Source organism: Marmota marmota, unplaced genomic scaffold, assembly GCF_001458135.2.
Source record: "Marmota marmota marmota unplaced genomic scaffold, marMar, whole genome shotgun sequence".
Lineage (NCBI taxonomy): Eukaryota > Metazoa > Chordata > Mammalia > Rodentia > Sciuridae > Marmota > Marmota marmota.
Window position 1 is genome coordinate 18,372,429 of NW_026000101.1, and position 12,391 is coordinate 18,384,819.

Consider the following 12,391-nt stretch of genomic DNA (forward strand, 5'->3'; position numbering starts at 1 on the left):
AGCGGTGCTGGGTGCTAGGTGGGAGGTAACCTGAGTAACGGTAAGGACGTGTGCTGGGAGGGATTCCGTCCCTGAGCAGGGCTGGTGGTCTTCATTTCCGGGTGCGGACTGATGGGCGGGCTGGGGTCCGAGGTCTGCGGCCAAAAGCCAGATTCCTTTGGCCCCAGCTGGTCCATCGCCCGAGATCGCCAAACAACCGTTGGAAAGGGGAAGGCGGAAGCTCGGCAACAGCTACGAATTCTCCACGGAGCCCTAAATCCCGCCCCTCTCGTGCGTGCAGCGTCTCTGCGGCGACGCGCCGCCAAGTGCGGCTGCGCAAGGGTGACGGAGCGCGGGCGAAGGGGGGAGGGGGTGTTTTGGTTCTTGCCGCTCGCCGTCCTTTCCAGAGTCGGTCGTCTGAAATCTGTTTTTTACCTTTCCTTCCCCCTTCCTATTCCCCTTCCCAACCCCGAATCTCCCTTCCTCCTTTCCTTCTGTCCGCCTCCCTTTTTTCTACTGCCGCCCCGGGTCCGGGCCATTTTCCGGGCCGGGCGCACTACAGCGCGCGGCCCCGGGGCCCAGTATATGACCGGCTCTCCTGCTACCCCTCGCTTCCCCCGCCCCATGTGGCTGCGGGGCCGCGGCGGCGCTGCCCACTATGGCTCGGAAAGCAGTTAGCAGGAAGCGGAAAGCACCTGTCTCTCCAGGAGCTGGGAGCGACGCTCAGGGCCCGCAGGTGAGGGTTCTGAAACCGGGATCTGGGCGTTGAGACTGAGGCACCAAGACGTGATTAGGGTCTGCAGATCCAAGGACAGGAATCTGGGTCCAAGGTCCGTAGTCCGAGGCGGGACAAGACCTGGGCCTGGACCTGCGGTCATGGCCAGTCACTCAGGACCTCATTGGAGAGCAAATAGTCTAGAGGCAAGGGGGAACTCAGAAGTGGGACCTTCCTTAGGAGGCATGAGCCAGGAATAGGGCCTGAGGAGAAACCGGAATCTTGATTCTGGAGGAAGAGAAAATATAAGTCATGAGGAATCGGAAACAAAATCAAACTCCCAGAAATTAATGAGAGGGAGAGGGAAGTCCACCTTCCAGCGGCACAGTGAAGCGGGCCGATTGCTACCTTCATTGAGGAAATAGTGTCACTAAGGATACCCACGCCTGAGCTGGGCTTCTGGCACTTGGACCCCTAGAAGAAACAGTAGTTACCAGGTGTCATCCCAACACCGTACTCTTTGCGGGGGGCGGGGGGGCTTCTTGAACTTGGATTCGGACTCTGATTTCCCCATCCGCCTACCCCGTTGGTAATTTGATTTTTCGAATTCTACAACTGCCTGGAGCGCGGGCGTAATGATAGAGGAGCCGCCATTGATAGCACATCCCTGGAAGACCTGGGACCCAGTCTGGCTACTTGAGCTACACCCTCCATGTTCCGTGGGGAATACAGGCTAAGAGGGAGAAGGGGGCTGGGTAGAGATGCAGTCCAGGTGGGTATGGGAACCACTAGTCCTCTCTTTTGCTCTCAAGGATAGGTAAAGAATATTTGAATCCTTCACTCCCAGAAGGTCTAGTAAACCGTTTTTTTCAGTTCTTTTCTACTTCCATTATAGGTTTAACTATGAGCAACATCATTTCGCTGTTGTAAGAGTTAAACTGAACTTTCTGAACTGAGGTCCTTGTTCTTTTATATTCGTATTTCTGTTGTATGTAAATTCTGCAGGGTGAGTTTTGGTTATTTTGCTAATATGGTAGGATCTCCTGTTCAGAAGAAAGGTAGACAAAGTCCTGATTTCTAATGTTACTTTCATAGTTTGGCTGGGATCACTCGATTCACAAGAGGAAAAGACTTCCCCCAGTGAAGAGATCATTGGTGTACTACCTGAAGAACCGGGAAGTCAGGCTACAGAATGAAACCAACTACTCTAGAGTGTTGCATGGATATGCAGCACAGCAACTTCCCAGTCTCCTGAAGGAGAGAGAGTTTCACCTTGGGACCCTCAATAAAGTGTTTGCATCTCAATGGTTGAATCATAGGCAAGTGGTGTGTGGCACAAAATGCAACACGGTAAGTGTCTGGAGGGGAAAACTTTATCCTAGTTCTTGAATATATATCTCTGCATGCTCCAGAACCTCTCACTGCTCATTTTCCCCATTAGTTTCTTTTGAAAAGGAACTCCCTTAACTCTCCTTTCCATGCCCTCCTGTTGACCACTTCCTCTCTTTCTGCTCTTTTTCTCAGAACTTCTGCATCTTCTGATGTTTTCAAAATAATACGGCATATATATATATATATATATATATTTTTTTTTTTTTTTCAGTTGGAGTTGGATACAATACCTTTATTTTATTATTTATTTTTATGTGGTGCTGAGGATCAAACCCAGAGCCTCACACTTGTAGGCGAGTGCTCTACCATTGAGCCACAACACCAGCCCTTTTTTTTAAAATATTTTTTTTAGTTGTAGTTGGACACAATATCTTATTCAGTTATTTTTTATGTGGTGCTGAGGATCAAACCCAGCGCCTTGCTACCACTGAGCCCCAGCCTCAAAATAACACATCTTTAAGCCTCCTAATCCTCTGTATATAATGCATCTTTAGAGTTGAGGTTTTGGTTTTGATTTTGGTACTGGGGATTGAACCAGGGGCACCCAAGCTATATTCCAATCTTTTTTATTTTTTTGTTTTGAGATAGGGTCTCACTAGGTTTCTGAGGCTGGCCTCAAACTTGTGATCCTCCTGCATCAGCTTCCTTAGTGTCTGGGATTATAGGTATGTGCCATCACACACATCCAAGGGAAGTAATTTTAAAGAGAGTGACAGTTATAAGGTAGGCATGGTGGTGCACTCCTGTAATCCCAGTGGCTGAAGCAGGAGGATCATAGGTTTGAAGCCAGCCTCAGCAACTTAGAGATGCTGTAGACAACCTAGTGAGACCCTGTCTTAAAATTTAAAAAAGAGGGCTGGGGATGTGGCTCAGTGGTTGAGTGCCCCTGGGTTCAATTTGTGGTAACAAACAAAAAAAAAAAACAAAAGAAAAAGAAAGAGAGAGAGAGAGGGAGAGAGAGACAGTTACAAATGAAGGGGAAAATTTATCAGTAAGCTATGTAACCAACACAATTTTAGCAAGGATAAAATAAATCAAATAGTGAATACGATTGGAACTGAAGACTACAAATGGCACAATGTCAGAGGAATGGCAAGTGAGAAGAGGGAGGACCTGGAGGTGGGTAATGACTAGGACCAGCCGCTCCCTCCATTTTCACCTCACCCTGTGTGAATAGGCATGTAGTGTCATAATGGCTGAGTAAATTTACACTAAAGCTAAACACATATGGGGTCAGTGGAAAGAGAGAAGGATCCTGTAGATCAAGAAAATCTTAAGTTTTAGGTGAAGTATTTGTTTATAAAAGGCAAAATATTAATTTATTTTTTTTAACTGGGGATTGAACTCAGGGGGACTCGATCACTGAGCCATGTCTCCAGCCCTATTTTGTATCTTATTTAGAGACAGGGTCTCACTGAGTTTCTTAGCACGTCAATTTTGCTGAGGCTGGCTTTGAACTAATGAACCTCCTGCCTCAACTGCCTGAGCTGCTGGGATTGTAGGCGCGCACCACTGCACCCAACTAAATTTAAACAGTTTTGAGGAAGGAAGTAATACCATGGTGGTTGGGGCCAAGTTTTCATTTCCTTTTCTGTTGAAAGTTGCTTGTCTTATACAGAAGCCCTCCAAAAACTAAATAGTAGTAGCAAGCCTCCACAAAGCTTCCCGTTTCTTAGTTTCTCAGCTTGCCCACTGATGGCTTGAGAACTGTCATCATTGTCACTTGGAGTAGAAAAAGAATTTCCTGCTTGGAAGGGTTCTTTCTACTCCTTACACATGCACCATAGTGTTTTTCCCAGCAGTATTGCTGAATGGTAATCTGAGTTAACATCAAAATCTCTTGTTTCTTGAATTTATTGACACTGTTTTGAAGGTGAGCATGTTAAGTGATAATTTAACTTAATACCTACCTCTAGTATTTTTCTTTGCATAGCTTCCAGAACCAAAGCAGAGAACCAGCAACACTGCTTTTCTAGAGTATCTAGTGAAAAGGTATCACTATTTATGAGAGATATTGAGGTTCTAGTATGACAAGTTTTAGTTGTCTATAAGAGAGTTGGACTGAATCAGGTTATAGAAGCCCTTGAATATCTAGCTAAGATATTACTCCTTTTGGAGTGGTGAGGCAGTGGCTCAGTGATTTCTAGTGGGGAGTGATGTGGTTGGAGTAATGCATCCAGGAGAGCAATAACAGGAGGCTAGTGCCATGGTGTATACCATGAGCAGTAATGAAGGGCCAAATTAGGCAAGTGACAAGGAGAGGATGGGGAGGAGAGATTTAAGACATCTTAGAGGTTAAATCTGTAGGTGATGATGTGCTCAGACAATCTGTTGTGGAGGAAGAAGTCAAAATTAATACTGATGTGTTGAATCTGGGGAACTGGAAAGATGGCAGGGTGAGTATTAAGGAGCAGATTGAGAGAAGATGAGTTTAGTTTTATGCTTTCTGTCTATTAGTTGAAATTTGAGAAAGGGTAGGAAGTTAGTGGTTTGGGAGTCGTTCATCATATATCAGGGATTATTGAAATTATTATAGAGGAGAAGGCACTCTTAATACTTGAGTCCCATATACTTTCTTAAATTGCAAAATTTTTATTATGTGTATATTTTCTGGGCAGGATTATGGGGGCTGGTTTGGGAAGCAAGTCTTAATTTTTATTAGATTTTCAAAGGGAGGACTGAGTCAGAAATGATTAAGAGCCTTTGATACTGAAAGAGGAGCTAGATACAGAATCTTAGGGAACACCTACATTTACAGGACAAAAACAAAACTGCTACAGAAGAAGCAGGGAACTCAGGAAAACAGTACAGAAAAGAATAAGAAAGGAGGATGTTTGCAGGGGTCGTGGCTTATGAAGGGTATGTCATATATAGTTTAAATTATTTAATTGAATGTAATTATTTATTTTTTTTATACTGGGGGTTGAACCAGGGGTGTATTGCCACTCAGCTACATCCCCCAGATCCCCAGCCTTTTTTTTTTTTTTTTAAGTGGTGTTGTTGCTGAACATTGAACCCCGGGCTTCATACATATGACACACAAGCACTTAACCACTGAGCCACATTCCCAGCCCCAGACCTTTTTATTTTTTATTTAGAGAAATGGTCTTGCTAAGTTGCTGAAGATCTCACTAAGTTGTTGAGGTTGGCTTCAAACTTTGGATCTCCTGCCTTAGCCTCCTTGGTAGCAGAATTACAGGTGTGTGTCACCACACCCTGGTGAGGTATTTAGCTCATATTTTTATTTATTTATTTTCCCATATGGTATTTAGCTTTAGATATGAATTTTCCATCATTAATGCCCTCTAGCCAAAGATACCAGGGACCCTCCTGTAGTAGAATAAGATATAATTGCTCTTTCCAGAGAGAGAGAAACCTAAACCATAAGGAAAGGAAGGGGACTTTCAGAGGTTGTTAGAAAGAACTTAAACTTGGGGCTTATGTTAGGTGTCTGGGGGAAGTCTTGAGGAAATAAAACTCTTAGCTCCAGATCAGATACTGTTAGGAAGTGCTTTGGTGGGGACAAGATTCCTTTGTTTGAATCTTAATCTTGTCTAGAGGGTGGTTAAAGCTGGAATTGGTAATGATGAAGCAGTCGTTTTTATTAGCCAGATTTGATCTTTCTGTGGTTTAGACAATGTTCATGTTTCAATCTCTGTTCAGATTTGGTACAAGTGACCTTATATGGGAGCCGAGGTAGTTGTTCAGTGACTGAGTGATCACCTAGCATTCATGAGACCCTGGGTTGATCCCCAGCACTGAAAAAAAAAAAAAAAAAGGTGAGGGGCGGGGAGCCTGGCATGGTGGTGTACACCTATAATTTCAGTAACTCCGGAGGCTGAGGCAGGAAGATCACAGGTTCAGACAAAGCGTTAGCAGCTTAGCAAGGCTCTCAGCAATTTATCAAGACCCTGTCTCAAAAAGGGTTGGGGGTGTGGCTCAATGGTTAAGTGCGCTTGGGTTTAATCCCTGGTACCTAAAAAATAGAGAGATAGGGTCATCTTCTCTGGTGCTGGTGTTTGTGAAATTCTTTATTTTCACCATGACACAAAATCCTAGCTAAAAGTATCAGACTGTCAGGCTGCTTTTTTTTTTTTTTTTTTTTTTATATGTGGTGCTGGGGAGTGAACTCAGGGCCTTGTGCATGTGAGGCAAGCACTCTACCAACTGAGCTATATCCCCAGCCCTGCTTTTTTCTATTATAATATTATATCCTTGAATTTACATATTCAGATTCCTGAAATCCTAAAGGGAGAATATAAAACTCACCTTGATACTCAGGGAAGCAAAGTATGATTACATGTAGGAGATTAATTCTGTTCTGGCCAGATTTTACTCATTTCACCTTGTCTTAACTATTTTCCCAAGAGGATTTTTTTCTTCCTCTTTTCCCTCCTCCCTCCCTCCCTCCCTTCCTCCTTCCTTCCTTCCTTCCTACATATATACATACATACATACCTGGGATTGAACCCTGGGGTGCTTTACCACTGAACCACATCTTCAGCCCTTTTATTTTCTGTCTAGAAGAGATGCTCAGGTTTATCCCAGAATTAATCTTTATCGTATATTCAGAGTATTTGGCTATATTGAGAGGAAGAATTTCAGAGGTGGAAGTACTTGAATTGCCCATGTTGGCAAGTTCCTTTAGCTGGGGCACATATGCAGAAGTGTTTCTAAGGTGGAAATAACTGGCAGTATTTCATAAACCCTAAGTTCTGTGCAAGGTTAATTCATGTAGTTAAGCTTTAGGAAGAGCAGGAGTAAGAATGATTTTATGCCTCTTATCTGTGATTATACTTGTTTTTTCCTGCTCCTTTTTTGTCTCTGTCTTTGAGAGGGCATTGCTTGTATTAGTGGATTAGCACAGGTATGGACCTGAGAAATCCTGTTTAGGGTAGTGCTTGACAGAATTTGGGTTACCCTCTTTCTATATATGAGGAAATTAATGGTTGAGGATGTTAGGGCCTGCCAGGTGCAGTGCCCCATGCCTGTAATCCCAGCGACTCTATAGGCTGAGACAGAAGGATTGTAAATTCGAGGTCAGCATCAGCAATTTAGCAAGACCCTGTCTCAAAATAATAAAAGGACTGGAAGTGTGGCTCAGTGGTAAAGGGCCTCTGGTTTCAATCCCCAATACTGGGGCAGAAAAGTGGGGAATGTTAGGGCCTGAGCAACCCTAGCATAGAGTTGATTGAAGATTTAATTAGGTCAGCTTTTCTAAACAAGAATGTTGATGGTGTTTGGGACACATGTTCTTGTCTGGAACTTAACCCCATATTGCAGGATGTTTCACATACCTAACTTCTGCTCTGTAGAGTTGAGAAATACGCACATCCCCCGTTATTGTGACAGGCATGCATACATACACACAAGTACACATGCATGCATTTTAAAACATTTACACTTCCAGGTAATGACCAGTGTAGAATTTGAAATAATCTGAGTGATCAGATCTAAAGTCAGGTCAAGTCTGTTTGAAGCTTGCAACACTTGGGCAGTGAGCAGAGGAGGAACATGAACCTTGTACTTGTAACTTTTTTTCCTAGCTGGATCTTTGATAGGCCTTACAGTCAGAGAAGACAGGTTTTATTTCTCAAGCTACCAGAAGAACTGTTTTCTATGGGAATGAGATCAGAACCTAGATCTGGTACAATATGAGAGTTTAGGGTCTTGAAGTGTAGCTCAGATAAAACACAGTTGCTTAGCATGTATAATCTCTGGGTTTCAATTCCCAGCATTGGGGGCAGGGGGTGGGCTAGATGTGATAGTACACTCCTCTGATCCCAGTGACTTAGAAGGCTGAGGCAGGAGTATTGCAAGTTTAAGGCCAGCCTGGGCAACTTGGCAAGCAAGACTCTGACTCAGAAAGGGTTGGGATGTAGCTCAGTGGTAGAGAGATTCCCTGGCATGCACAAAGCCCTGAATTTAATGTGCAGCATTGCATAAAAAACAAACAAAAAGAACCAAACTGTGTTGGAGTTTGAAAATATTCTTTTTTTTTTTTTTAATTTTTTTCGTTGTAGATGGACACAACGAAAATATCTTTATTTATTTATTTGTTTGTTTGTTTATTTTATTATATGGTGATGAGGATCGCACCCAGCACTTCACGCATTCGAGGCAAGTGCTCAACCACTGAGCTACAACCCCAGCCCCTGAAAATATTCTTTAATCTCCTGTTTAAATTAATTCTCCAAGATGATGAGGTACAGCCAAAGCATACACCTGTATTCCCAGCAACTTGTGAGGCTGAGACAGAGCCACCCTCAGCAATTTAGCAAGGCCGTAAGCAACTTAGTGAAATCCTATCTCAGAATAAAAAATGAAAAGGGGTGGGGTTGTAGCTCAGTGGTAAATTGCCTCTGGATTAAATCCCCAGTGCCCCAAAAAAGGAGAGGAAGTGCCAGTTTTTCCTTTACAAGGCCTAGAACTACATCATAGGGTCTTGTCCTCTGCTTAGCTTACCTGGAATATATACATAGCTACATACAAATTTAATTATGATGTAAATGGCTTTATCACTTCTACAAACCATGAGTGCTTCTAGGAAGAAGGATTCATTCATTGGTGGAGTATTCAGAGTTGATCTCCTAGGGAGGAAAATGGTTGGTTAGAAGAAAACAGGTGGTCCATGGAAACTACCAGAAATGTTATGGGACTCTGAATGGACTTGACTGATGCAGGGCAAAATCTGTAGGGAAAAAGAGAATGTAACTGGGAATTGGATGGCAAGGGCTAATTAAATCTTTCAGTTATTTTGTGGAAACCAGGACTTTGCTCATGCTGGGCAAGCACTCTATCATTGAACAATATCTCAAACCCTTTTTTTTATTTTATTTTGAGACAAGTTCTCCCTAAATTGTCCAGGCTGGCCTGTAACCTGTGACCCTTTTTTCTCAGTCACTCAGGTAACTAGGATTATAAGCACGCACCACTATATCTGGTCTGAATCACTCTTGAGGTTTCCCCCCACTTTTTTGCCTTTGATTCATTCTAGCCTTTATTAATAAATAACCCTGTTAATCTCTGTTCTTTACATGCTTGACAGTATGATGCTTGATGAATTTAGGGTCTATTCCTGCACAGCCCAGAAACTTTGGGGGATGAGCAAAAATAAGATCAGAGCTTTGTTGGGAGGTACTTTAACAGAACCTGCGGAAAGTTTTGTTACTGTTTTTTGTGTGTTATACTGGGGATCATATCAACAGCCTTTCACATGCTAAGCAAGCACTCCACTACTGAGTTCACCCCTAGCCTAAGTTGGGGAAAGTTAATGAAACAGTTAATATTTACTTGAGTTGGATCCTGCTTCCTTTGGACCAGTGTCCTGCACTATACCCCCCAGGCCCAGTTACCTGAAATGCCATATCATCAAAGGAAAAAAAGTTCTGGGAGCTAATAAACATGGCTCCTTTTACCTATATTTTAAATTAATGTATCTTTGATTTCCAAGGGTATATACCTCTGTTTCCCAAGCATAACTCACGAATCCCTAGCATCACAAATACTTGAGGTGTATGTTTAAAATGCAGACTCCTAGCCTAGCACCGTAGCTGGTGCCTGTACTTCCAGCCACCCAGAGGCTGAGGCTTGAGGATCATAAGTTCGAGGCAAGCCTGCACAACTTAGTGAGACCCTGTCTCAAAATTTAAAAAAATAAAAAGGGTTAGGGATGTATCTCAAAGGTAGAGTACTTCTGGATTTAATCTTAAGTACCCAGCTGAGCATGGTGGTGCACACCTATGATTGCAGGAACTTGGAAAGTTGAGGCATAGAATGGCAAGTTTGAGTCTAGATAGACTGTCTCAATGAAGAGAAAGGGCCATCAAGCACAGTGGTACATGCCTATATTCCCAGTGGCTAAAGGAGGCTGAGGCAGGAGGATCACAAGTTCTAAAGCCAGCTTCACAACTTAATAAGAACCTGTTTTAAAAAACAAAGTGGGGCTGGGGTTGTGGCTCAGCAGTAGAGCGCTCGCCTGGCATGCGCAAGGCCCTGGGTTCGATCCTCAACACCACATAAAAATAAATAAACAAAATAAAAGTATTGTGTACAACTAAAAAATAAATATTCAAAAAAAAAAAAAACAGACAAAAGGGCTTGGAATGGGGCTCAGTAGTCAAGTACCCCTGGGTTCAATCCCCAACACCAAAAACAAAACAAAACAAAAGGCAGATTCCTGGGGCTGGTTGTACCTCAGTAGTACAATGCTTGCCTAGCATGTGTGAAACCCAGAATTTGATCCCAGAACTATAAAAAAAAAATCCTTTGAAAAATATTCATATATACATGTTTATGTATGTAAATCTGCAGGAAAAATTGGGAAATAATGCAGTTTCTGGTAGGGACCTCTGTACTGATGCAGGGTTTCCTTCTTTGAGACCTAGGAATTGACTTTTTGATTTTTTAGAGGGAGGGGCATATTGGTGATTAAACCCAGAGCTTCAAGCTTGCTATATCCCAGCCCTTTTTTATTTTATTTTTCAGACAGGGTCTTCTAAGTTGCCCATCCTGGCCTTGAACTTGTTTGTTATTTGTTTGAGACAGGGTGTTGCTAAGTTGCTGAGGCTGGCTTTGGCAATCCTCCGGGATCAACCTCCCAAGCTCCTGGGATTATAGGTGTGCACTGCTGTGCCTGGTGTGAATTTGTGATCCTTCTACCTTAGCTTTCCCAGTAATTTGGGATTATAGGCTTGTGCCATATTGCCTGACTAAGGAGTCTTTTGGAGGGAGGTACAGGGATACTAGGGATTGAAACCAAGAGTGATCTACCACTGAGCTACATTCCCTAGACCTTTTTGTTATTTTTATTTATTTATTTAAAAAATAGGGTCTTGCTAAGGCTGGCCTCAAATTTGCAGTCCTCTTGTCACAGCCTCCAAAATCCCTGGGATTATAGGCATGTGTGTCCACATCCAGTTTGAAGACTTTTTTTTTTTAATATTTATTTTTTAGCTTTAGGTGGACACAATATCTTTATTTTACTTTTATGTGGTGCTGAGGATCGAACCCAGTGCCTCACGCATGCCACGCGAGCGCGCTACTACTTGAGCCATATCATCCCCAGCCTTACTTTTTTTTTTTTTTTTTTAAACAAGATAGTTGTTGAACAATATAGTAATTATGGTAGATCAAGTCCCCATGGTTTTATGCAGGCATTAAAATAATTATAACAACTCTAATGTGCAAAGCATTTCATATAAAATGAAATGAGATATAAAATTTTGTCTCTGCTTTACTATATGCATGTAGTTAAGCACTAAACCAGGAACCTGACATATGAAAATTTTTTAAAGAGAATTAAGTGATCTTTCTTGTATTTTGTTATTATTTTTGTTGTTGTTGTTGTTGTTTGGTGGTACTGAGGATTGAACCCAGATCCTTGCACATACTAGGGAAGCACTCTACCACTAGGCTGTGTCCTTAGGCCATATTTTGAGATGGGCTCAAATTAAAATTAGTTGTCCAGGCTGGCCTCAAACTTGCAGTCTTCCTGCCTCAGTCTGCCTAATAGCTAGGAATATAGACGTGTCCCATCATGGCCATCTGGAATTATGTTTTAAAGAGTTCTTTTTGTTTTTGTTTTTCTTAATACTATAGCATAAGGAGCTTTCTAAAAAATGTTCTTTTTATGCCTTTTGTCAGGGGGCTACCAACGATCGAATCCAGGGGTGCTTTACCACTTCCAGCCCTTTTTGTCTTTTGAGACAGGGTTTCGCTAAGTTACTTAGGACCTCAGCCTCCAGAGTCTCTGCATTTGCAGGTGTGTCATTGTGCCAGCTCACACCATCATTCTTTTTTTTTTTTTTTTTTTAAAGAGAGAGAATTTTAATGTTTATTTTTTTAATTTATCGGCAGACACAACATCTTTGTTTGTACGTGGTGCTGAGGATCGAACCCGGGCCGCACGCATGCCAGGCGAGCGCACTACCGCTTGAGCCACATCCCCAGCCCACACCATCATTCTTAAAGTTTGTAAAATAGTTGTGTGGCATATCCAAACTCCTATAGTACACCACTAGTTCATCAATGTTGCACAGTAGTTAAAACTGTTTACCCAGCTGGGTACACTGGTGCATACTTACACATCCGGCTTCATTGGAGGTTGAGGCAGGAGGATTACTTGAGCCCGGGGTTTTTTTTTTTTTTTTTTTTTTTTTTTTAAANAGGCTGGTCTTGAATTCAGGATCCTCCTGCCTCAGCCTCTAAAGTTGCTGGGATTACAGGTGTGCCCCATTGCACCCAGCTTATTTTTGATTTTTGATACATATCATTGGAACATTTTCTCTTGTATTTCTTGGTCTT

General features: G+C 42.6%; 1 protein-coding gene across 1 annotated transcript in view; it reads left to right on the top strand.

The window, feature by feature from the left end:
• The first annotated feature begins 304 nt into the window (after positions 1-304).
• The window catches only part of Dcaf12 (DDB1 and CUL4 associated factor 12), a 32,674-nt gene continuing 20,587 nt past the window's right edge, over positions 305-12,391 (top strand). Inside the window, exons 1-2 of the mRNA XM_015492439.2 lie at positions 305-715; positions 1,790-2,044. Of these exons, the coding sequence (XP_015347925.1) occupies positions 638-715; positions 1,790-2,044 (333 nt within the window). The 5' untranslated portion in view covers positions 305-637. The remainder of the gene's footprint in view (positions 716-1,789; positions 2,045-12,391) is intronic.